Source organism: Gracilinanus agilis, chromosome 3 (genome assembly GCF_016433145.1).
Source record: "Gracilinanus agilis isolate LMUSP501 chromosome 3, AgileGrace, whole genome shotgun sequence".
Classification (NCBI taxonomy): domain Eukaryota; kingdom Metazoa; phylum Chordata; class Mammalia; order Didelphimorphia; family Didelphidae; genus Gracilinanus; species Gracilinanus agilis.
In genome coordinates, this window is record NC_058132.1 from 341698699 (window position 1) to 341724079 (window position 25381).

At 36.5% G+C, this 25381-nt stretch overlaps 1 protein-coding gene across 1 annotated transcript in view; it reads right to left on the reverse strand.

Annotated features, from left to right (window-relative positions):
* Window positions 1-25381, reverse strand: part of SLC49A4 (solute carrier family 49 member 4) — a 127457-nt gene that overhangs the window by 46321 nt on the left and 55755 nt on the right. The window contains exons 4-6 of the mRNA XM_044670047.1: window positions 15352-15481; window positions 8795-8903; window positions 5619-5686 (exon numbers count right to left, since the gene is read on the reverse strand). Coding sequence (XP_044525982.1) covers window positions 5619-5686; window positions 8795-8903; window positions 15352-15481 — 307 coding nt within the window. The remainder of the gene's footprint in view (window positions 1-5618; window positions 5687-8794; window positions 8904-15351; window positions 15482-25381) is intronic.

Consider the following 25381-nt stretch of genomic DNA (forward strand, 5'->3'; position numbering starts at 1 on the left):
CATCCCAGTATTGCAGATGAGGGAAATGGAAAGTTGAAAAAGGTAAGGGGGTCTGTCTATGGTCACATAGTAATCAGGCCTCTCCTGATTCCCAAGTTCAGCATTCTCATTCTTGACACCACAGGTAATGATCATAACAGTGCTTGATCCCACTGTTATGTGGGGAGGGAGGAGAAGGGATGACAAAAAAAAATCTTACTAATAAGCTTGGCCCCAAAGAAGAGATATAAGAATTCCCTCTCTCCCTTCTCTGATGAGGTAGGAGTCTCTAGGTGCAGAACACTACATATGTCTGACTAGGGTGATATGCTGGTTAGTTCTGCTGAACTGTTTTTTCCTCCTTTAAAGTTTTGGTTACAGAAGATTTCCTGGGAGGGCGGAAATACTGAGAAATGTTTATGATGTAAAAAACCAGACATTCTTAAAAAACAATAAAAAAAAAGAGATGACAAACATTTTTTAAAATTATAAAAAAATTAAACACTAAAAGAACCCTACAATGCTCAAGTATTTTTTCTTATCATAAGGAAAAAAAAAACAAGTAAATTCTAAAGTAGCAACTATTTCTGAAAATGTGTGCAAAATGCCACACCCATAATCTATCTCTCCAATGAAAGGGGAAGGTGTATTAAAGTTATTTTAAGATACCAAAGCTAGCCTGGAGAGCCATCCTTGTCCTAATAGAAATAAACTTAAAAGATCTTAAAAGATAATCTACTTCAGCATTGCCCCTAAACCATGTATACCTCTGTGGTTTGGCAAAGCAATCCAAAGAGTGCCAAGGAGATGAAAAATAAGCCCTCATAATGGCAGAAGTGCACCTAGCAAACTCATCCCTTCACTGTCTGTCACTCTCCATCTGCCACCTGGTGCTTTTTACCTGTGGGGTTAGGGGAGCCCTTGGCAATATAGAAAATGGGGTTCTGAAGCCTGCTACCTCCTTGCATCTTTAATACCAACTTGAGTGAAACCTGCTAAGTTGAGCCAAGCCACCAGGGGCAGACTGAGACTTCTAGTACCCAGGACACCAATTACAGCAACAGTGCCAAGGCTATCATCAACTCCTCTGTGCTGGTCCTGGAATCAGGGGAGGAACTTCTGATACTTCCTTTCCTGGAGGAATTATTTGTAGCCTCCCACTTTGGGGACCACAATCAAGGGTCCAAAGGCTAACAATCAACTTAGAGAGCTCTAAACCTTCCCCTGCACTCCATTTCACTGTGCTCTGGGCACCTCTTGATTCTCATCTGCTGTGCTATACTTGACTCTGGTTGCTCAGGTCTTTGTCACCTTTGTTACATATTTCCTTTTTTGCCTATCTTAACTTTTCCATTAGGTGTCAACAGGATATGCCCCACCATATGTCCCAGTTTTTGTAGAATAGTCCCAATTTCAAATACCATGTTTTCACTCACAAAACAAACAGATCCTTTTATTTGGGGGAGAGGGCAAGATCAATATTTGGTTTGGAAAATTATGCTACCCACAGGCCCCATTAAGAGTGGAAAATCTGGAGGTAAAGAATCATCTTAACCTCTAATCTATATTTTCAAGCTGCTATTTGGTCTTCTGCAGCGAACACTAAAAAGAACAAGACTGTACTCTCTTCCTCCATCAAATTTCATCTTGTCCTCCCTGTTTCCCTGAACTTATGTCAGGCTTTCTCCTTATTCAAGACCCAGCATGTCTGCCCTCCACAAAACTTTTCCTCAATACTCCAGCTAAACAATGATCAATTCCCTTTTTTGGACTCCTACTGTACTCATAATTAGTACTATATAGTTCGGCACTTAATTATTCCTTAAGTGTTTCACACATGTTTATCTTCTTTCCCAATTATACTTTTAATCTCTTTGGAAGAGAGACTACATCATAGTTATTTTTATGCAAATACCTACATAACAAGGGGCACATAGTAAAAGTGCTCAATGAGTTACTGTGAATAGTTTTATCTTCCATCTTAGAAGCAATACTAAGTATTAGTTCCAAGGCAAAAGAGCAGTAAGGCATAGGCATTGGGGGTCAAAAAGCTTGCCCAGGGTTACACAGCTAGGCAGTGTCTGAGACCAGATTTGAACCCAGGATCTTTTGTCTCTGGGTCTGGCTCTCTATCCATTGAGCCATCACCTAGTTGCCCCTGGGATTGAATACTTAATAAAATGAGAAGAGAAACTCCCTACTTACTACAAGTGGAGAGGAACCTGCTGAAAAAGAAGACAACAAAAATGTCTGTTCAAATCTGGCCTGACATTTCCTGGCTGTGTGACTTGGGGCAAGTCACTTAACTCCATTTGCCTAACCCTAATTGCTCTTCTGTCTTGGAAACCATACTTATTATCCATTCTAAGAAAGAAGGTAAGAATTTAAAAAAATCTCTACTTCTAAACTTTACAAAAGAATTAAAGTAATTTTTTAGGAAAAGCTTACCCATTTAAAACAGGTACTTAGGAAGCGTTGTTATTTCTTTTTTAAAAACAGTCTTATAAGTTTGGTCCAGGTTTTTTTGTCCCTTCTTCCCACAACATCATTCTTTTTCTTTAATCCTTCCCTTCTGTCTAATGGGTGTCAAATGACTTGCCTAGGCTCATACAGCCAGGAATTGTCATAGTCCAGATTTAAACTCAGAATCTCCTGTTTCTAAGCCTGGTTCTTAATCAATTGGGCTATCTAGCTCATCATTCTTTTTGAAAGGGGTGAAAAGTAGAGAGAAAGTATTGATAACTCTGGAATGGGAAGGATTCTCACAGGCCACCAAAGTCAATCCCTTCATTCCACTGATAAGGAAGTTTACCAAAGTTTAAAATCAAGGATCTTTTGGGGGATGTTAGTAACTAAAATCAACTTGTAAAGTCTATGGGAGGAGGGTGGCTAGGAGGCTCAGTGGATGAGAGGTCCTGGGTTCAAATTTGGCCTTAACACACTTCCTAGCTGTGGAATCCTGGCCAAGACACTTAACCCCCATTGCCTAGCCATTACAAGTAATGTGTCTTACGCAATTATACAATACATAATATTGAGTGTAGGGTAGAGGTGCAATCAACCCTGCCAAAGGCTAACTGCAGAATTTCTGACAGTTGAGAGGGTTTAGAACCCTGACTAGAGGCAGTTGATCCTGGAGGCTTGGTCAGAGCAGAAAGGTCAACTGAGCTCGGTCTTTTGGGCTGAAACCTGGCCTTGATTCTGTGCCTTTTCTCTTGAGATTTTGTAGCTTAGTTAATTCCTCTGGATCTCCCTGACTTTCCCTATTCCAATCACCATTTCCCTTCCTGATTTCCTGTGGGTTTTGGGAGAAGGGTGGATTTGGGTGGTAGCAATCAAACTTTGAAGACTTAGGTTTTCCCCATAGTCAAGTAGGGCTTACCCTTGATACAAATTATCTCCTGATTCATTGTGTATAATTTCCTTAACCTTAAAGGCAACAAAACCTCCTGGGACTGAGTGAGAGCAGGCCCTTTCTCAGTCTCCCATTCCTGTGTCCCTCCCCCACCTGGAGCTTCTCCCTAGGCAGTTGTTAGAGAAACCTTGTATCCCTCTGTCCTTTATAATCAACCCTGAAACTTAATAAACCCTGTTGTCATTTAATCAAACCTTTTGCTTAAATCATTGGTTGAATAAGAGGGATAAGGAGAGAAAGAAATAGTTTCTCTTTGGGTCCTGAGGGGAGCTGGAGGAAGTGGTGATCTCTATACTTCCTCTGAGAAGCCCTTCTATTTCACAGACAGGGAAGAGCCTTGGGGCTCTTTCTTTGTGAACTTGAGAAACTGACTAGAAAGCCCTCTAGTTACGTTTCAAAACATTTCTGACTGGCCTTAATCTTTTGTCTGTAGAAGTGCCCTTCCTACCTGGAAGGGGTTCAGCCTGTTTCCCTTCAGTGTCCTCTGTCTCAAGCCTGTGTACCCAGTCTGTGTTTCCCTGTTGCAGTTGCCTGCCCAACTACCTCATCCTCTCCCCTTGCTGCTCATTATACTCCATCATCTTATATTTCCCTAAACTCAGTCGTTCCCTTACATCTCCTACCACCCCAATTTACTACCTCCACCATTGTACCCTCCTTTCCCACTTACTGACTTAGTGACCCACAAACCCCATCCACTTGCTTTATTCCCACATTACAGAGTCTAAGACAGAAGTAAGAGTTTTAAAAAAAAGAAGACGTCTACAAGAGATCTCTTCTATGCCCTTTCTGTTACAAAAAAGTGAAAATTGTTTCATCATGGTTACAAAGTCTATATTTCAGCCTATATTCAGAATGCTGCATAATTACCTACAGATGCGCTGCTTTACATAAGACCAGATGGGCCCATCTGGAAAATCACTTCATACCAATTCAAAATGAGGTATGGTGCATTAAGTTCCCAACCTAAGAACCATGGAGGCCTCAAATCTATATGCACACCAAGCACTGTTATTCTAAAATCTTCACTTAGCTTCCATAAAGGGGGATCTATGAAATTTTTTTGATATAAAAAAGAGATCATGATGCCCAAAAAAGGTTGGGAATCACTATAGTAGTGGAAAGAATCCCAAGCTTAAAAGTAATGCCACCTGGGCTCAAGCCCCTGCTTTGCTGCTAACTAGCAAGTCACTCTACCTCTTTGGATGTCCTCATCTATAAAATGAAGAGAGGCCATTAGACAGGGTGTCCCAAAGTCTTAGTCCAATTTGTAGCTTTAATAGCTTTATTATGACATCACAGAGCCTTCTTATTCATGTCAGAAAATAGCACCAGGGTGGGCTTCTCTGGAGTCAAGAGCTGGCAAAGTATTATTCCTTTCTTTCTGACCTCTGGGTAGGCACTGTATATAGACTCTTCTTGTCTCCACCTGTGATGCTCTGGGCCTTTGCCCAATTATAAGCAGCTCCATTGTATGGTTCTTTCCTGTTTTTGTTTCCATGTGGCAGCCATTCTCTGCATGTGCTATCTTGAGACCTCATGCCCTGATCTATAGTGCATCAGAAATCTGTCAAAGCTCTCTAGGAAAGAGCCTCTTGAAAAAGTCTTAGGGATCATTTCTGATTGCGCCTCATCTTTTAACACAATCCTTTTTTGATATTTCAGTGGAAAAGAACTATTTATCACTGGATGATGAGTATTTTATTCTCAGCGAGGATATTCTAACTCCCATACTGTTACCTGGTGGTATACCACTAAACCCACCTGTGTTCTTGGTTTACCATCATATCAATAAAAGATGCTTCCTTTACAAAAAGTTTCACCTCTGTACTAATTCTGCACCACTCCCCCTCATCCTGAAACACAACCCCTTTCTCAGTTTTATCCCATGGATGTCTTATCAATTATTCATCATCCTGTGGGATTTAGCTTTCAGTTCTAGCCTATGGGAAAAAAGTTAAGAAGGACAGTGAAGGAGCTGTAAAATAAAAATTAAAACTGTAATAATGCATGAGGCAGTAAACAACATGGGGTGGGGGGAGAAGAGGGAGAGGAAGAGGGAGAAGGACATGACGGGGGAAGAGGGAGAGTGGGAGAGAGAAAGAGAGAAAGTATATGTACCTTCCTTGATGTAAAGAAGTAGAAATGAATGACAAAACTAAATATATCCAAGCTCTACTTTAAGAAAGTAATAATTTTTAAATGAAGCATAATTTATTCTCACCTTGCAATAGCTATTCCAACAATGCAGCCTCCAACTATAGACCAAAATCCAATCCAGCCAGCATCTACCTGATGAAAAAAAGGGATAATATTTAGCATTAGGTTGCTCATCACACCACTATTTTAAAAGAATGGTTTAAAGACCCCTCAATGACCACCAACTTGGTAGCTAATTGGCAAATAAAAACAAAAAATAAAAATATAGAAGGAAATAAAATTTAATGAAATAGTTGAATATATGAAGGATTTATAACCCGTGATTCAGAAAAAATGTTGTAGGAAATTGTCTGATGTGCACAAAGATTAAAGGACTTGTCCAGGGCCACAGTTAATGTCAGAGGCAGTATTTGAACAACTGTTTTCCTAGATATAGTCACTATACCATACTATTAAAAAAAAAAAAAAAGAATTCATGTTCATGGTATGACAGATCTACACACGCTCTTAATTTAGTGAGAATATTCAGATCAACATTTTATCTGAATGTTTAAAATAAAAAAAGCAAAACAAATAGTTTGTTTCCTATGAGCCAGACTTTATTATCCCTCAAGGAGTTTTCAATCTGACTAGTTAGGGAGAACTAAAATACAACTTGATTTGATAACAATTTAATATTAAACTGTGCAACACTAACTATAAATACAATATCCATTGGCTGGAGTGATCTGGGAACATTTCATGGTAGAAGTGGAACTTAAGGTGGGCTTTCAAATGTGAGGTCCAGTGCTCCCTAGCCTGAAAAAAATGTCCTCTTAATTTTGTTGTTCCTTCTAGAAACTCTTCTATTTCCCTCTTCCCTTTCATAGTTAAATTTTTCTGATACCCATTGAACTTTTTTTTTCCTTACTAAGAACCTCTTCCTTTGCTCCTTGCAATATGGCTTCTGTACCAAGCTTCTATTTAAACAACTCTCTCAGAGATCACCAGTGGTTCTGCTTCATTCCTCAATTCAATATCCTTTATCCCAGGGAAATTTCTCAACACTATTTCACATGTTTAATTATTTTTTTCCCCTTTTAAATATTCTTCTTCCCTGGCTCCTATAACTTTCTACTATGCTGGATCTCTTCCTACCTCTCTGACTATACTTTTATATTGACACCTTTTACCATCTGTACTTCCTTTTCCTGCTTCCCAAATGTTAATGTTTTAATTTTTCTTTTCTTCTGCCATTTGGTGAAGGGAATTATTGGGAGGTGTTTTCAGTGTTAAACTAACACTAAAACTTTACATAAGAAGCCCCATGGATTAAAATGCTAAGAACAATGGAACAACTGACCAATGTTAATCTGCCCTTGATCTTTTCTTGCTTTCTTTTTTTTTTCTTCAGAGAATGAGGACAGTGTAGTATAGAGGAAAAAACAATGTATTCGGAGTCAAGGTAATCTAGATTCACATCTCGATTCCTGTTATTAAGTAAATCACTTCATGTTAGTAGGTCTTAGTTTCCTCCTTTGTATAAAAGCATGGAGGGTTTGGATTAGATGGCCCGTAAGGTCCCCTCTAGGTCAGAATATATCTATCTATGATCCTAAGATAGGGTCCAATTCCAGTCTTTCTCAAATCTTTCTCTTCTGCCTTCACCATTTGAACCCCACAATTTCAAGTCTATGGGACATTTCTACCAGATTTCTATGCTTTTACTTCCAACACAGAAAAATAAACTAGTAGAAAAACTAATAGAAAAATGCACTAGATACACATTAATGCACTGTTAGTGGAGTTGTGAATTGGCACCGCCATTCTAGAAAGCAATATGCAAGTAGATCCTCTAAGTCAATATAACTTTGCAAACCCTGTGGCCTCAGGAACACCATTATTAAGGCTATGCCTCAAAGAAATCAAAGAAAGAAGAAAAAGTCCAAAATGTTATCAAGGGTAACTTTTATTCCCCTTTAGCAGCAAAGAACTGGAAACTAATGAGGCATCTATTTATTCTGGAATGGCCAAAAAATTATGGTATATGCATGAATGTAATACTCTTATGCCATAGGAAATAATGAAAGGGAAGCTTTTAATGAAAGCTGGGAAGATCTGCATGAATTGATACAGAGTAAAGTGAGCAGAACCAGGAAAACAATGTATATAGTAAAGACACCACTATAAAAACAATTCTGAAAAACTAAAGAACTCTGATCAACCCAGTGACAAGTCACAAATCCAACAGAACATGCTGCCCACCTGTGAAAGAGAGATGATGGGCTCAGGATGTAGGATGAGATGTATTTTTTAAATATGATCAACACAAGAATTTTCTGTGTATGTATTTACAGGAAGGATGTAACTTTTCTTTAATGGGGGAAAAGAAAATTTTTATTTTTTTTAAAAGAAAGAGTTCTAAAAAGCGGAAGTGATAAGATCAGAAAATTTGAGTTTTACCATTTTCTAGCTATTGAAGCCCTGGAAAGTGGATCTACCTCCTAACATTATAAAACTGTAAAGGAAAGAGATTATTTATTAACTCAATTTACCCAAAAGTAAATACATTATCCTCTCATGACTAACCAAAAAAGGTATTTTTTTCTTTTCTAATTTCCCACTTTTCTGTGTAACAGTACCATGATTTTCCTAGTTATTTCTGCTAGCAACCTCAGACTCTTACCTTTCTCTCTCTTATTACATACAATCATTAAGCCCTGTAAAAACCTCCTTTACAATGTCTGTTTCACCTCTGCTCTGCTTTCATTTTTGCTGCTATCACTTTGATTCAGGCCCTTATTACCTCACATTTGGATTATAAGAGTATGAATAGATTCCCTTATTTCCACTCTATACTTCAGTTGGCCAGGCTATTTTTCCCAAAGTAACACTCCATAAAGTCTGAGGTGAGATCATCTATTGAAAGTGAGGGTGGAGAAAAGGAAAGAAACAAAACAAATTTGTTTTCCTTAAAAAATTAAAAAAGGATACTTATTACTCAAAAGAAGCATAAAATGATTAATTGTTACTCTAACAAAAGGAATCAGATACATAAAAAAATTCCTTTGTTGTATTCTTATAGAAGTTTTTAGCATGTTACTATTTAAGGTTTTTTTTTCAATGATAGTATGATGGTAGAAGATTAAAAATCATAAAGCTACAATAACAAGTTGTGTGTTATTTTAGTTAGAATGCTGTTTATTCTTCAATCTAAACAACTCAGAATACCTCTAAAATATAAGGAAGAAAAATACTTACTTGGCTGACATGAACTGGTGTTAAAATTAAATCCAGAACTCCAGACCAGCCGGCAAATACACCTAAAGGTATAGCATAGGCTAAAGCTATCATCAGAAATCTCAAATTGCTGTAAAAGATATAGGAAAATTATGTTATTATAAATGGAAAAAATACAACTTGGAATTAATAATCTGTGATGTAAGTCACTTAAATTTCCCTGGGCCTCAGTTTCTTCATCTATAAAAAAGGCATCTGAGGTCCATTCCTGTCCTAGGTCTGATTCAATTCTTATCAAAAATATCATGAGTTCAGAAAATGAATGACCAGGGTTAGAAATAGAAAGGGCCTGGTTAGTTTAAAAAAAAAAAAAAAGTTGACTTCTTTAGTTAATACTTAATGCTAATATTGTTCACCTTCAATTTTGAAAATTTGACCTTTATTAGAATAAGCTCTTTGCAATGTTTTTACATGCATTTAAGTTAATTTTATCAGAGATGAAGTTTTAGCATTAATGTATTCTAAGTGATAGAAGATGAGAAAAAAATTTATCTACTTGAACATTCCAAGTTCTATTTCCAACACTGCAATTAACGAATTGTGAAAGTCTGTAAGATGCTTTATGACTTTTGTTTTTCTTCTGTTAAATGAGGATTAAGATTGATGATTTCAAAAGTTTCTATCAGTCCTGAAATTTAGATTTTTCTTTTACCAAGTACAAGACAGAAAATAAGAAGGAAATGTTAAGACAAATTCACATTTAATTTCCTAGCAATGCATAATTCTGAGAGAAGTAACTACATCATCAGTATGGATAGTGCCTCTATCAATAGTAAACACTATCAAAGTTAGTAGAAAAGCTATAGCTGAAAACTTCATCACCTTAAGGACAACTTGGCATTGATTCTCTCCAAAAATAGATCAGTCCTCCAACAAGAGACCTGCAGTTCATTTCTTGATGCATAATCAGAGCCACTCCAGAATGATAGCATGGACAAGAACTTGTGCTCACTTGATACAGTCTCAAGAATCTAGGAATACCTCCATGCCAACAAGGTATGATGGTTCTTTTTTTTTTTTAACTTCTTAATGTGATAGTGTATTCAAAAAATTTAAATGTCCATGTTTTCAGTAGAGTTGTATACCATTTTCTTCGAGAATATCCTTTTCCCTCCCATAGAAATTATTCCAAAACCATTTTATATGCTCAACTTTTTGTTTATCAGTTAGAAATGGGTTTTTAGAGAGTCTATAAGTAACCAGCTTCATGAAATGACGAATTGGTCTTTGCTTTGGAAAATTTTCCAAAAATATATGTTCGTGAAAATCAGCACCATTTTCCTCAATACTAGCTTGCTATTAAATGGGTTTTCCCTCTTCTGTCCCTGGCAGAGTAGGTGAAGTAGAAGAGTTATATAGTGGAGTCATTATCAGACTTGGGGATCTTGACAATTACGACTGTACAAAATATAGGTATGCCTTCACATAGAGAACAAATAAGATAGATACATTTCTAACTACAAAGTAAAATTCTGCATATCAATTTATTTTCTCAGCAATTTCCATTTTATTATTGTAAAGATGTTCATTTTTAAAAAAATAGAAGACATCAACAGTTCTATTTCTCTTCTGAAGACTTATATGTCATCTGACCAATTTTCTCAGCCTACAATTAGCCTATTTTTGAAGGCCTCCTTTTGTCCTTATACTTATATATCAGCTATGGCATAGCTAGTGTTTGCCAAGTACGGTAGGGATGCGAAGGGGCAAAAAAAAAAAAAAAAATAGTACTGGTAATGAGAGTGTCTACTTTTCTTAAACTAAAAAGTACAAATCACTTGCATAGCTGGCTTCTAAGGTAACAACAACATGAATTAAGCACCTACTATGTGCCAGGCACTGTGCTAGAGGCTTTATAATTATTATCTCATTTGATCCTCACAACAACCCTGGGAGGTTGATGTTGTTATCTCTGTTTTACAGTGGAGGAAACTGTGGCAAACAGGTTAAGTGACTTGTCCAGGGTTATATATATGGGTGCTTTCTGACTCCAGGCCTCCATTTCTATCTGCTTCACCATGAGCTGCTTTCAGAAAACATAAGGTGGTGGTATAGTGGAAAGAGCATGGACCTGGGAGACAGGCCACTTGAGGTCAATTAAAATATGGGGCCAGTTGACTCCTTTTTAGTTCTAAGATTCTACAATTCTAAGGTAAGAAGATAAGAAAAAAAAAGAAGTAAGAAAGAAAATTTTGCAACTCCAGTTTCTAAACTAATTCACTGCCTCAGGGAGCTGAGGTCTCTTGGGAAAGTGCTGTTGGGTCAACTCTGGTTTTAAAAGAGGCCAAATGAGGATGTAGAAATTTTTTTTAAGGGTGCAGTTTTGCAGTTAAAGAACTTTTAAATCAGATTTTTTGGGGGGGTGGGAAAAAAAGACTAAATAAGTGCATGAGAATGGGACATAGAATGCTTCTTGAGGCCCAAGCAAATAAAAGAACTAGTGTAAGAAAAAGCTATGGATACACAATGCTACAGGCAATGTCAGACATGACTGATATCTTAGACTGTTTAGGAAAGTCTAACTGGGAAGGAGACCAGGAAGTGTCAGTGACATAATTTTTAAAAAGTATCAATAAAACTTTTTTTTTTAATTGGGGGTAGGTAGGTGGCTCAGTGGATGAAGTTATGCCTGGAGATGGGAGGCCCTGGGTTCAAATCAGGCCTCAGATACTTCCTAGTTATGTGAACCTGGGCAAGTCACTTAACCTCCATTGCCTAGACCTTGTTGCTCTTCTGTCTTAGAACCCAGAAGGTAAAGGCTTAAAAAAATTTAAAATTAAGGCTATGAAAAGCCATAAAGGATACATTTTTTCTATTTATTAACACTAAATTTTCATTATTAATAAAGAAACAGCATTTCATTAGTTTTTAATACCCAATTAAGTAAAAATTGAGAGACAATATCAAGTTCAATATCCACACCAAAATTTAAAAAAGGTTTTTAAAGAGCAGATAAATTATTTGACAGTTTGCTAAGGCATTTCAGTTTGAGTAAAATATAGAAGTAAAGAATAGCAACTGTTACATTTTTATCATAATATTGTCAAAGAAATTTCTGTCTACAGAATCATGCAAATGGGAAGAAAGCTAAAGGATATTTAGAAGTGGAAGGGGTTCTACTCCTTACTGTACAGACACTCCTTCCACAGAATTACTGACAGATGGTCATTTGGCATCTACTTTAGAAACCACAGTGGCAGAGAGCTTAACAGATTCTAAGGCACCTTAATTCGACTGTTGGACAGCTTAGTCACAATATTTTGTTTTGTTATTTTTTTATGTTGAGTCAAAACCTTTCTTCCAGTTGTAACTTTTATATACTGGTCCTAATTTTGTCCTCCCGCCCAGAAAGAAACTAAAAATAGTACAGACTACTTTGCCACTTATTTCAAGGGCCCCATCTGTGGGTATATATATTGCCAAAAATATTTATGGGACAAAAAAAATCTGTATTAGGTAAATGTGTACTTGATTGAAATAATTACAAAGCAAGAGACAGGTCTACCTTAAGGATCTCTCCTTAGACTATTGGTTTTTAATTTGCAGTCCAAGTATAGATTTCAGAGAATCCATGAACTTGGATAGGAAAAAAAAATCTTAATTTTCACTAACCTCTTAACTGAAATTTAGCATCTTTCCATTTTTGCAACATTTACCAAACTGACAAAAGTGGTTCATAACACAAAAAAGATTAAGAACCAGTGCTGTAGAGCAACCTGAGATCTTTTAATATGTAACTGAAAGCAACAGAAAAGGGGGAATTTAGGGTGAAAATCTGAGGCAGCAGAAAGTTCTTGACCCATATTTTAGAATAATACTTTTCATGTGTTTCTAAATCACGTAGAGGCCATCTTCTGCAGAAGAATCTCTTTAAACTTGGTTAGGCTAGCTCCCAAAGATACCCAGTCTGTAACCAGACTCATAATCCAAGCACCCACAGTTTGATAGGTACTTCTGTTTCTTGGGCATTTTTCTTTAAAGAAGAACGTCCAGTCCAGGACCATCTTCATGCTATGTGGAAGCATTAGATTAGGGTTTCAGTACCACTTAACTAAATAAATAATACTCAAATGATGTGTTAATGTTGATTCCAATAATTCCCAATTAAAGCTAGGGGATAGTTTGATTACTGGCAGGAGGTGATGTGTTATGGTAAAAACTAGTATTATGGATCATCATCATTTAAAATAGTATGTACCAAGGCAACTAGGTAGCACAGTGGATTGAGCACCAGGCCTAGAATTAACTTGGGTTCAAATCTGGCCTTGGAGACTTCCTAACTGGGTGACCCTGGGCAAATCACTTAACTCAGATTGCCTTGCCCTTGCTGCTCTTCTGTCTTAGAATCGATGCTAAGACAGAAGGTAAGGGTTTAAAAAGAAAGAAAAAACAATATGTATCTAATTATGTCTGGTGATTTGCTTCTAATAAGCATGGTTCAAAGAAAAAATATTTATAACTGGTCCTTACTCTCTTGGATATTATCCCCTGAGATATATATATAAATCACAAATGCAACAGAATGAAAGTATTAAGAGAAATGCTCTGACATAAAATAAAAACATTTAACCAATATATTAATACATAATAAGATCACAGGATAAGAGATTTAGAGCTGGAAGGAGCCTTGAGTCCCATTTTAAAAAAAACAAAAAACAAATTAAAGAAGTAAGGTTAAGAGATGAAGTAACAAGAAGCAGATCTGGGGATCTGGACTCAGGTCTTCTGACTCCAAATGCCATGGTCTTGTTACTGCACCACACTACCTCCCTATCGCATCTGCATTATCAGTTTAGGTCAAGGTAAATGCATTTTAAAGGGCAGGGAATAAAAGTAGTCCATAATGAGGGTGAAAAACAGCCCTGGGAGGGAAGGGAGCATAGTCAATCCATTCATGAAGGTGCTGAGATTTAGGTGGGCTAGAGCAGGGAGCGACTCTTACTTTCTGTCTTGGAATTAATATTGGTTCCAAAGGCAGAAAAAATTATAAGGGCTAGATAAAATGGGGGTTAAGTGACTTACTCAGGGTCACAAAGGTAGGAAGTGTCTGAGCTAGATTTGAACCCAGGACCTCCTGTCTTTGGGACTGGCTGTCAATCCATTGAGCCACCCAGCTGCTCCAAGGCCCTCATTTAAAGTTGGAAGATAGAAGTGGGGTAAGGAGACAGAGATTTTTAAGCAGAAGTATTTGAGTTAAGCTGAGGAAATGAACTGATAGAATATATGGTTAATACAGGAAGTAAAATGCAGGGAGGCACTAAAGTAAAGGGCTTTAAAACTGAAGGTAAAAATATTAAAATTCCATCCATAAGACAAATGGATATAGTGATCTACTTGGGGCTTTGTTACCTTTGCTCTAATGTCCCATGCAGGCTGGTCAGCTCCAGAGTGCAAGTTCTTAAGTGTTGATAGGTACCAAAAAGGGGAAGAAATTGCCTTCCTTGGCTATAGTAAAAATCAACTAGCAAGTACTGATGATGAGTTTAGTCACTGATAACTTGGCTCAAATGAGGGCAAGACTGCTGATTAGATCCCTGCATGGGTCAGTTAGCTTTGCCCAGAGCACCATTAGAGACTCAATCTTTAGCTACTGCCAGTCATTCATCAAATGTGTGTTATGGATCACAAGGGGGAAACTGAATAATGTACAAAAATTCATCACCATTAATAGATAAACAACACAAGGGCATGTTTTCCTGACTCAATAGCAAAAGATGCAACCTTTATTTATGATGCAGTATGGATCCAAAGGATTAAATGCTGTATGGGGAACTCTTGTTACAATCCAATTAAATTTAAGTTATGCTAACAAAATTGAGAACATAGAATCTGGGCACCTTGAAGCATGGCATAAGTCTCTGAAAATTAACAGTAATATAGCTATTAGTTATATGTATATACATATATATATATTTTAATTTTTTTATCCTCCACATCCCCCGTGACACTAAGCACAGGGCAACAGATCTAAAATTGGAAAGGACCTTTGGGCCATCTCATTTTCTTTACTCTATTTACAGGTTAAATGAGTTGTCCAAGGTCACATAAGTTACTAAATGTCACAGCCCTGAATATGGACTCCAAGTTCACAGCTCTTTCCACTCTATCATAATCACTCAAAAGAATTAAATCTAACAATACAAGAGTAAAAAAACATATTTGTTTAATTTTGTAAAGTCCATCAAACTATTTCCAGTGACAGCTTTATATTTGGTTCAGAAGACCATGACTTGAGGACTGTTAGTACTATACATGGGTTCTCTATATTATGGCAAAAAGAGTCCGTGAATAAATTATTTGATTGTTTTAGAATATGACAATTTTTCTCACTCAATTTCTTTTTTTGCTTAAAAAGATCATCTAGATACACAACCACTCACGATGTTCACTTGCTTAACAATACTGCTTTAAGAGAGACTTTCCTAGATAATTTCCTTTTAACTAGACTCAGAAAACCTAGCAATGTCTGTTAAATTGCTAAGTAAAATCATGAAATAACCTTAAGCACAATCACTTACCTTAAGAGCCTACAGAAACTCCGTCTGTAACTTAGTCGCTGGCTTGCTGCAGCCACGCTTGGAGGAAATGGAGGCCGTGTTGGGAAATAGACGACTGCTGCAAAAAACGTCAGACATACAATTCCAAATTCTAAAAGAGAGAGGGGAACAAAAAGAGCAAGAACAATTAACTAGTCATCATGCAACAATTTTAGATGTCAAGTACAGCATTTGTTATTGATCCCAAGCATTTATTAAGTGTTCCTTATGTAACAATTGACTGTAATACGCTAGGTGTAATAGGTTTCAAAAAGAATTGTAGGCACAGTCCTGGTTCTGGTTCTGAAGGAATATGCACTCTAATTAACAATGGAAACATTAACAATGGGAAAGCTGAACAATTGGGGGGAAAAATTCAACAGGGAAAGAAAGCATGTAGCAGTGCCCTTCAAGTACCTGCAACTAGGTTCTCAACCAACCAAAATTTTTATGAGTCCGCAGCTTATTTATTCCCTATTTTAGTGGGGTATGTGCTGCCTTCTGGGGTATTGGGCTATGAAAGGAAGGGCAAAATCATTCCCAGAATCTGCCAAATCTTTGCCCTTATTTCTACACCAGGACTTTTGGTACTCAGACCGAAAGTTTCAGGTCCTTCTTGCCTACCTTCCATACTAGCTTAAATTTCTTCCCAGCTTCTTTTACACAAAAGACATTTTAAACATGTTCAGGAATATAACTTATGCTCCACACCCCCTACCAAACCCTTACCTTCTACCTAAGAATCAGTTCCAAGGCAGAAGAATGGATAGGCAATTAAAGTTAGATGACTTGCTCGGGGTCGCACAGCTAGCAGCTGTCTGAGGTCAAATTTGAACTCAGGTCCTTGTCTCCAGGCATGGCTCCCTATGTGCTGAGCTAACTAGGTGCCCATAATTTTATGATTTTAATTGGAATGGGTGCATTTCTTTAAGGTATGTTTTTTGCAAACCAAGAGTGGCTGCCATCTCTTTCTGCAGAGTAAAGGTCTGTATAGGTACAGATGAGACTTGTTGAGCTGCTGCTACTATTATTATTGGAAAGCTATGTAGTGAAGTAGAGACAGTGCCAGGGCTGGAGCCAGGAAGACCCAAGTCCAAATCCAGCATCAGCTACTTACTACATGTGTGACCCTGGGAAAGTTACTTCACCCTGTTGGCCTCAGTTTCCTCGTGTGTAAAATGAGCTGAGCTAGAGAAGAAAATGTTAATCAGGGCGTCAGGGCAAAATGATTAAACTAAAAAAAAATTCCTCTTCCTCCTCCTCTTCCTCTTCCTCCAGGTACCACCACCACCAGCAGCTAACTTCATATAGTTTATTATCTGCCAGGCACTAGACTGAACATTTTACAAATATATCTTATTTGATCTTCATCATAACCTGGGGAGGTAAGTGGTGTTATTATTTCTATTTTATAAAGAAACTAAGGCAAGCAGAGGCAAAGTGACTTGCCTATGGTCACACAGCTAGCAAATGTCTGAGGCTACATTTGAACTTGTGTCTTCCTGATTCCAGGCAAGTGCTCAGTCCATCCAAATACCTAGCTGTCTCCTTAACTACTCTTTGCCTTTACTCTGGTTTCTCTGATACTGTGGATTGCTACATTCCCTCCACTCCCGACAAGCAGAATTTAAGTTCCTTCTCTTGTCTCTCTCTGGATGCCAGATTTCCTGTTCATATGAGAAGTAGTGACTTTTTGAATTTTGATTCATATTTTGGACAAGACATTAAAGACAGGTACAATGACTGAGATGAAAATGTGACAAAAACAAAACAGAGCTGTAAAAGGGGAATCAAGTATGAGCCCAGGATGATTAGGTTTTTACCGGAATAAATTAGTTTTATTAATTTTTAAAAGTTAAAATAATAAATCAGAAAAAATTCAGCAAGAATATAAAGAAGGCTTTCTTTACTTTCAATGATAAGATAACATTTTGAGGTATAAAGGAGGCTAGAGATATTTTCAGAGATTTAGTTAAGCAGAGAAAGTTCTGAACAAACAAGAAGGGCATCTGAATAAGAAATTAAGATAGTAACAGGATATGAAGGCTAAGGTAACATGGATAGGTACATTGTAGAATAGCAAAAAAACCAAAACAAAACAAAACAAAAAACCAGAAAAATAACTCTATTCCACCAATCTCTATACTATTTGGGATTTAGCAAAGAAATCATATCTTTCTTTAGAGTATACAACGAGGGCACTTCCTTTTCTAAAAATGTTTTGTTAATATTTTTTTTTTATTAAAAAAACACTGTTGTTGCTTCAAAAGAGTGCTCTCTTCCTCTAAACAGAACTCTCCCTTGCTAACAAATGGCAAAACTGATCAAGGATACAACTTATTTTTTTGATTAATTAAGAATATTTTTCCATGGTTACATGACTCATGTTTTTTTCCTCCCCCTCTCCCGTAGCTAACGAGCAATTCCACTCACTGGGTTTTACATTGATTTTACATTACATTGATCAAGACCTATTTCCATATTATTAATATTTGCTCTAGGGTGATGATTTAGAGTCTACATCCCCAATCATATCCCCATCAAACCATGTGAAGGGATACAATTTATATTTTGTGCTATAGCTTAATAAACTCCTCAATGCAATGGCATATAGTACACCAAACATAAGTCTGGCCAGCCAAAAGGACAGATTTAGTGTAAAACTGAACATCAGACAGCTTAATCAAGCCATGGGCAACTGATAGGCCTCTTTACAGATAGACTTTTTACAACAACTTACAGCAAGCATTCCCTATTGCCCTATTCTCTACCACATCTCTACCAAGATTTTTCCTCATCAGGCTGCTAGAATCAAGATGAGAATCGCACTGATCTGCATGCTAATGTCGTTTGGGGTGAGTTTTTTTTCACAATCTTTCTGGTCATCAAATACTGTTGTTGTTCTTAATTACCTCATTCTGCCTTAATTCATACAAGTCTTCACAAGTTTCTCATTTGCTGCCTCTTTTGGAGCAATTATTTTGCATTTTATTCATAGACCTTAATTCAGCCATTTTCTTGTTTATAGGCACTCATTTAATTTCTAGTACTTTGTGACTACAAAAGAGTGTTTCTATAAATCTCTCTAGTATTTAGGGCATCTTTCCCTCTATTTTTCACCTCCTTTCTTGAGGAGGTGCCCAGCAGTGGAATCAATGAACAGGTACAGTTTGGGTAACTTTTATAGGATCATAATGAGGACATTTGCTTTGGCAAAACTATGACATAAGGACTTAGAACCTAACCCTATAGTACTATGTAGTAGTATTAGTAGTATTATTAGTATTCAGAATGGAGTTGTTTTTTAAAGCATGGTAATAAGAAAGTAAGGATTATTTTCATTTCAAACTGGGCTAAAGTAGAATAGAATGAATGCTCTCTGAAGGTCATGGTGAGCAATTGAATGAGTAAGAACAAATATCTTACATCATTAGGTCACTTACCCCAAGTCTATTCCACTGATCTTCCCTTCTATCTCTTAGCCAGTACCATATTGTTTTGATGACCGCTGCTTTATAGTATGGTTTAAGATTTGGTAATGCTGATCATATCCTTTTAAAACAAAGACTAACTCATGTTATAATCTGAATGATAACAGTTGATCATATTATGATTCTTTGAAAACCAGCAATCCAAGGATTTGATGTCTTAATGGGAATATTCAAATAATATCTCCTTTCTTCACAACTTAGGATAAAGAAAACATTCCATATGAAAAACAAACAAGCAAACAAACACCTGAACTTCTAAAAGTTAGATATGGTTACAACTTTTGCAAATTATATACAGATGATTAAAAGGTAATTATTACTTCCATATTATAAAAGCACTATCCTTTCAGAAATGAGTTACTCTAATTAGGAACTCCTTATAGTTTGATATCTAAGTGTTTATTTATGGTTCATTAATTACTTGGCAGGAAAATTTAAAGCTAATGTGTTATGAATCATTTCTAACTGGATAGCAATCAGAAATGAAATTAATTAAAGTAGCTCAACAAATAAGTCAAAAGAAAAATATGATTTATGAAAATTAATTTTACAAAAGACAGGCAGGCACTGCACAAGAAAAATAGAGAATTAAGGGGGAAAGCATTGGGCTAGAATCTGGAGACCTGGGTTTCAGTTCTGGCTCTACAGTAAATAATCCTGTGATTCAAATAAAGTTGATTACTTGCCCCAGCTCTTACTTTCCTTTGCTATTAAAAAAAAAAAAAAAAGACCAAAGGGTTTGAACTATTAGGAGTCCTTTTTCAAGTTGGTTGACACCCACAGATCCCTTCTCATAATAATATCTTTAAATGCACAAAATAAAATACGCAGGATTTCAAAGGATGTCAGTTCTATTAAAATACAATTGTCAAATATATTCTAACTCATGATTGGGGCATCTCAGCAGATAGAAAGCCAAGCCTGGAAATGGGAGGCCTGGGTTCAAATCTCATCTCAGAAACATCCTAGCTGTGTGACCCTGGGCAAGTCACATAACCCCCATTGCCTATTGTTATTGTTCTTCTATCTTGGAATCAATATTTAGTATTGATTCTAAGACAGAAAGTAAGGGTTAAAAAAAAAAAGCTTAGGATTTCAGTTTAGAACCCTTGAACTACATGACTGTTAGTTTATAATTAATTTTGTATTTTTAAGAAAAAAACTGTCCTCTAGTTCAGGATGGAAAGGAGGAAGGGAGATACATGAGAACTTTAATATAAAAAAGAAAATACTGTTCATAAAGTGAGACAAATTTACATAACATTTAAATAAAAAGAATTTTATTCAAGGCTGCAGTTACAAATTGACAATTTTGAATCTTGCACTGGAATGCCATTCTGATGCTCAGCTTTTCTTCCTTACTGAAGTTCCCTTATCCACATACTAGACAACTTCAGAATTTCTCATTCCAAAAGAATGCAGTCAATTTTTGGTTGTTTTGTATTAATGGAGGGAGGTAGTGGTAAGAATAATCTAAAATTTTAAAATAATTTTAAAAATAATTTATATTTTATCTTTGGAGTAGAAACTATTTGAAGATTTACTTTCATAATTAAATATGCTTAAGTTAATATTAAAATTATTTAGCATTAAATTACTTAATTCAATTAAATAACAAATAATTAAAATATTTAACAATAAATTATTCCACAACACACCAAATGATTGATGAATTCCAAATCGATGAAGTCCAAACATATGGCTGTGATAAGAAGCCAAACAGGCAGGGTTGTTATAAGCTATGCGTGTAACCTGGGCAAATCACTTAAGATGATTTGGATTTCGTTTCCTCACAGGTAAATTGCATAATTAAGCAGAGAAACTGCATAGTAAAGAGCATAATAATAGCACCGAGATTGTTGTGAAGATCAAATGTGATAATATGTGTACAGTCCCTTCCAACCTTTAAAGCATTATATAAAAGGGAGCTATTATTAGTAAGTCCCTTTGCTAAGGATTTCCAGGAAGTGTCATTCTTACTTCCTATAAATTACATTTAATATTACAACAAAACAATTTTGTGCATATTTTAAGAACATGACCAAGTTTGCAAATCTGTTTGGTTACTTGAAACCTCTGTGTTTATTTCTCATTGCCTCTTAGGAGAGCCAGAATGGTGGAGAAGACAGTGAATTAGACTTGCTGTCCTAAGACCTAGGTTTAGGTGGGCTAGTTACTAGATGAGTGACTTTTTCAACTTCGATTTTGTTTTCTCAAACTCGGAATTCCATAGGTTTTTGTGCAATTCAACTGAGAAAACAAATGAGAAAGTTCTTTGCACCTGTAATGCACTATAGAAATAAAGAATACTGTTATATAAACTAGGTAAGCAATTTTCTTAATTCAACCTAAGGGCATTTTCCCATACCCTATACTGGCTTTTTCAGAGGAATGGGAAAGTAAGGTAAGAAGAATATAGAGAAAAATCTAAGTGATGTAAAAACATAAAAACCCCTTTAAAATTTTTTGAAGAATAAAAGGTAGGTGAGTGGGGAAAAAAAAATTTAAACCAAGTCCACAGATGATTATCTGATGATTAATTAATCTGTTTTAGAAAGAAATCATGAATATACAAAAATCTAGATTTAGTACATACACACTCCTCTACAGACTCAAGAGAAATAAGTGGTAAGAAAATCCTGAGTCTAACAGGTCACAGTGATATATGATGAGGAAATTCTACCCTGACATTCTAAAACTTGCAACATAAACATCCAGTCCCTGCATCTTCCCCACTGCATTCTGACCCTCATACTCTTGCACAAAGGTTCTTGTGCTATACTACAAAGCACTGACCTCAATGCTTTCTTTGAGCTCTTCTTTTATTTGGTCTTGTGATTTTCTCAGCACTGCCAATTCTTGCTTAATTTCACTGAATGTGTGCTTATCCACCTGAGTACATCTCAAGGGACAAGCTTGTGTTGTTTCTTTTTACATCACCATTGCTTCTGTTACTATAGAGGAGGACACAGCTACTCTAGTTAGGTAATTTTATGAGTATCACACTTTGCTATTTTGGGGTTGGTTTTTCTTTTCTTGTACAAGGTTTTAGCTGTTTCTCTTCTCTTAGGTGTTTTCCTTATTGCTGTTTGAGGAGTCAGGCTTCCACTCAATCAACCCCTGGGATCAGGCTGGTAAATACAAACACCCATTCTACCTAACCATGCTGCTAAAGGACCCACCACTCCTGGTCTCTCTCTTTTTGAGTAAGATGCTTTCCTTTCATACATAGGTCTTAATAATGCATCCTTAATTCTAGTCAGTCAACTTGCATATATTGGTGGAGTAGGTTTTATTGTGCATCCAGAAGCAATAAGAAACAGAATTTCAGAGGACAGTTGGTCATCTTGTATTATATAGTGCTCATGATAAGCATTTGCAAAAATATGACCATCACAATAACTGCAGCTTATACAACCACATCTGTTGCAGAAGATTAGAAGGTAGAAAAAACTCTCTGTACTCAATAAAATCCTCCAAATTAAATCAACTTATACCTTAACACTCAATGACTTCAATGCAAAGGTGAACACCAGAAAGATAACAAAAACATATTGGAAAATATGATTCAGGAATGAAATGAGAGAGGCTAAATGCACAAGCTACACAGAAGCCTCATGCCTATATATATAATGAATATTTCCTTTGAGAAAAGAGCAAGAAGATTAAATACATGTTGAACACAAAATGATGGGGGGAAATGGACTTTTTTTTAACCAGGTAATAAAGCTCATTATTAACATTACAGCCATTCCCAAATTACCTGTACGATGGAACCACTGATGTTAGAGCAAAGGTCAACATTAACAAAAAAAGGACAAAAATGAGAAAAAGATATAGTGTGCAAATTAAAACGACTCCAATCAGTCCTATTCAAACAAGATGTTTACAGCAAAAAAAAAAAAAAAAAAAAAAAAAAAAAAAGAAAAGGTAAATGGATAGAAAAAATCAACATTTCAAAGCTAGGCTGGAATTTGATCAATATAGTCATTGCCACTGGAAAAGGTACGTCAATCTGTTCTCCTACAGGTTCATTCACTAGTCCCATGATTTTCCAAAACAAAAAATCCTTTCCTTGGCCCCTGCTGCCCCTAAAGGTGCTGTCTCCCTACTCTGAAGGTAAGATTCTTAAGGGTATGGGTTCTCTTCATATTTAAATTTGTATTCCAATCCTTAGAAGTACTTGGCACACAAGAAGCACTAAATAAATGTTTTTCATTCATTCATTTCTAAAGACCAGTATAATTAAAATATTACAAGAAGGAGAAGAGAAGTCTAGAAAATCTCCTCAGCTATCAAATACTTGGTTTCCTGGGCAAGTTCTGAGATATGAAAGCAATGATAACCTCAGCTCAGAATATAAATTTGCTTCTAAACCCTTATGTGGGCAGCCAGGTGGTGCAGTGAGTAGAGTACTAGGCCTGGAATCAAGAAGACTTGAGTTCAAATCTGGATTTAGACACTTCTAGGTGTGTGACTCTGGATAAGTCCCTCAACTCTGTTTGTTTCCATTTCTCATCTGTTAAATGAGTAGGAGAAGAAAATGGCAAAACACTTCAGTATCTTTGCCAAGAAAATTCCAAATGAGGTCACAAAGAGTGAGACACATCTGAAATGACTGAACAACAATAACAAGAAACTTTATATGAAGGTAGATTGTCAAGGCAGTTTCACCTTATAATACAGTGAGATTTAGTGGAAGGAAAACAACATTTATAGAAAGTTTGGCATCAGACAAAACTAAGCAAAGTCTTCTCAAGGATATTGAAAAATAAAATGGCAGGAGAACAGTAACAGATGAAAAACAGAAGCAGGATAAATACAGAAATAAATACAGAATAAAAACAGAAAAACAGAATATCAAAATATTTTTATAAAACACATATCACCCCAAAAGACAGTTGTCGTTTAGATTCTAACATCATAGTCCTGGCCATGCTGAATAAATGGCACTAAAAAATGAGACAAGTCAATGAAGATGGGGTGTACAGCAAGACTGTATCAAATATATACAGAGAAAGCCTATGCTGGAGGTGACAAAATTTTGTGACTATGTAGGGATAAGTTCTCAAGGTATGTGAGAGTAGAAAGAATACCAAAGGCATGGAGGAAAATAATAACTACTAATCTATATGCTTACTTTCACAATTCCTCAAAAAATTTAAAATATACATGGCAAGTGGAGGGGTGGCAGCCGCTAAGCAGCTCAGTGAATAGAATGTCAAGCAGGCCTGGAGATGGGAGGTCCTGGGTTCAAATCTAGCCTCAAGACACTTCCTAGCTGTGTGACCCTGGGCAAGTTACTTAACCCTAATTGCCTAGTCCAGTGATGGGCAAACTATTCCCCATGGACCAGATCCAGGCCAAAGTCTGCCCATCATTGCCTTAAGCAATTCCCTAATCACTAGGCCTAGTCTATTGCTTGACTACTCTTCAGCTTTTGAACCAATACTTTGTATCAATTCTAAGACAGAAGGTAAAGGTTTAAAAGAAAATAGGCACTGGGCATAGTTGATGAAGGTATGAAATGAGGAACAAGGTGGCTTCTGCAATGGATATTTTATAGCAGATCACATTTACTGTGGGGAGCCAAGGGGTTAAATCCCCGCCCCAAACACTTTCCCCTCTTCTTCTGACATTCTTGTAAAGGTCAGGAAGAGGACACAGTTGCAGAGAAAAGCGCAACCTTGAGATAAAGTTAGGAAGGCAGGGAGAAATTCCCTCCAGGGCTCCAGATGTCAGGCTCTAGTCAAAATTGTTTTTTTTTTTTTTTTTTTTTTTGTTGACTGAGTTAGTTTGGTTCCCTTAAAGAGCTAACTTGGTTCCCATGGTAAGAAGGGATATATACATTTGCTTCTGGCTTGGCCAGGAACAGAAATTTGATGGAGGAAAAACATGATGGAATAAACCAGGACTGTTAGAAGCCTGCTGGTGCTAAGTGTCTTCCTTTTAAGCCTTTCGTGTTACCCTACCACTTTCCTTATCCAGGACTCCAGACAAGCCTGCTATACTTTACCATTACACAACTGATTGAAAGGATTAGAACATATACAAGATTTCCCAGTTCTTACTGTTTGTTGAATGTTTAAAAAAAAAAAATTTGCTTCAGTAGAGGAAAATTTGATTAACAAAATGTTTCATACATGTCAAAATTCTCACAGAATACTTGAAAGATGAAAGGAGACAATTTTGTTCAGTACCCTCTGATTATTAATATTGAATGAGATATACAAAAGGAAAATGTATGCTCCAAAAATGTCTCCTTGCCACAAGACTCTCCTGATTCTAGTGCATGATCCACTTGGTCATCAATATGATTTTCTTGAGGCACAAGTCTGAATCATGTTGCCCTCAATAAACTCCAAAGGCTTCCTATCATGTCCAGGATCAAATACAAAATCCCGTTTACCATTTAAGCCCTTCACTACCTGCTCCCAATTTTCCAGTCTCCTTATACCTTATATATTCCTCCAGTATACTCTGATCTGGTGATGTTGGTCTTCTTTAAGTTCCCTGAATGA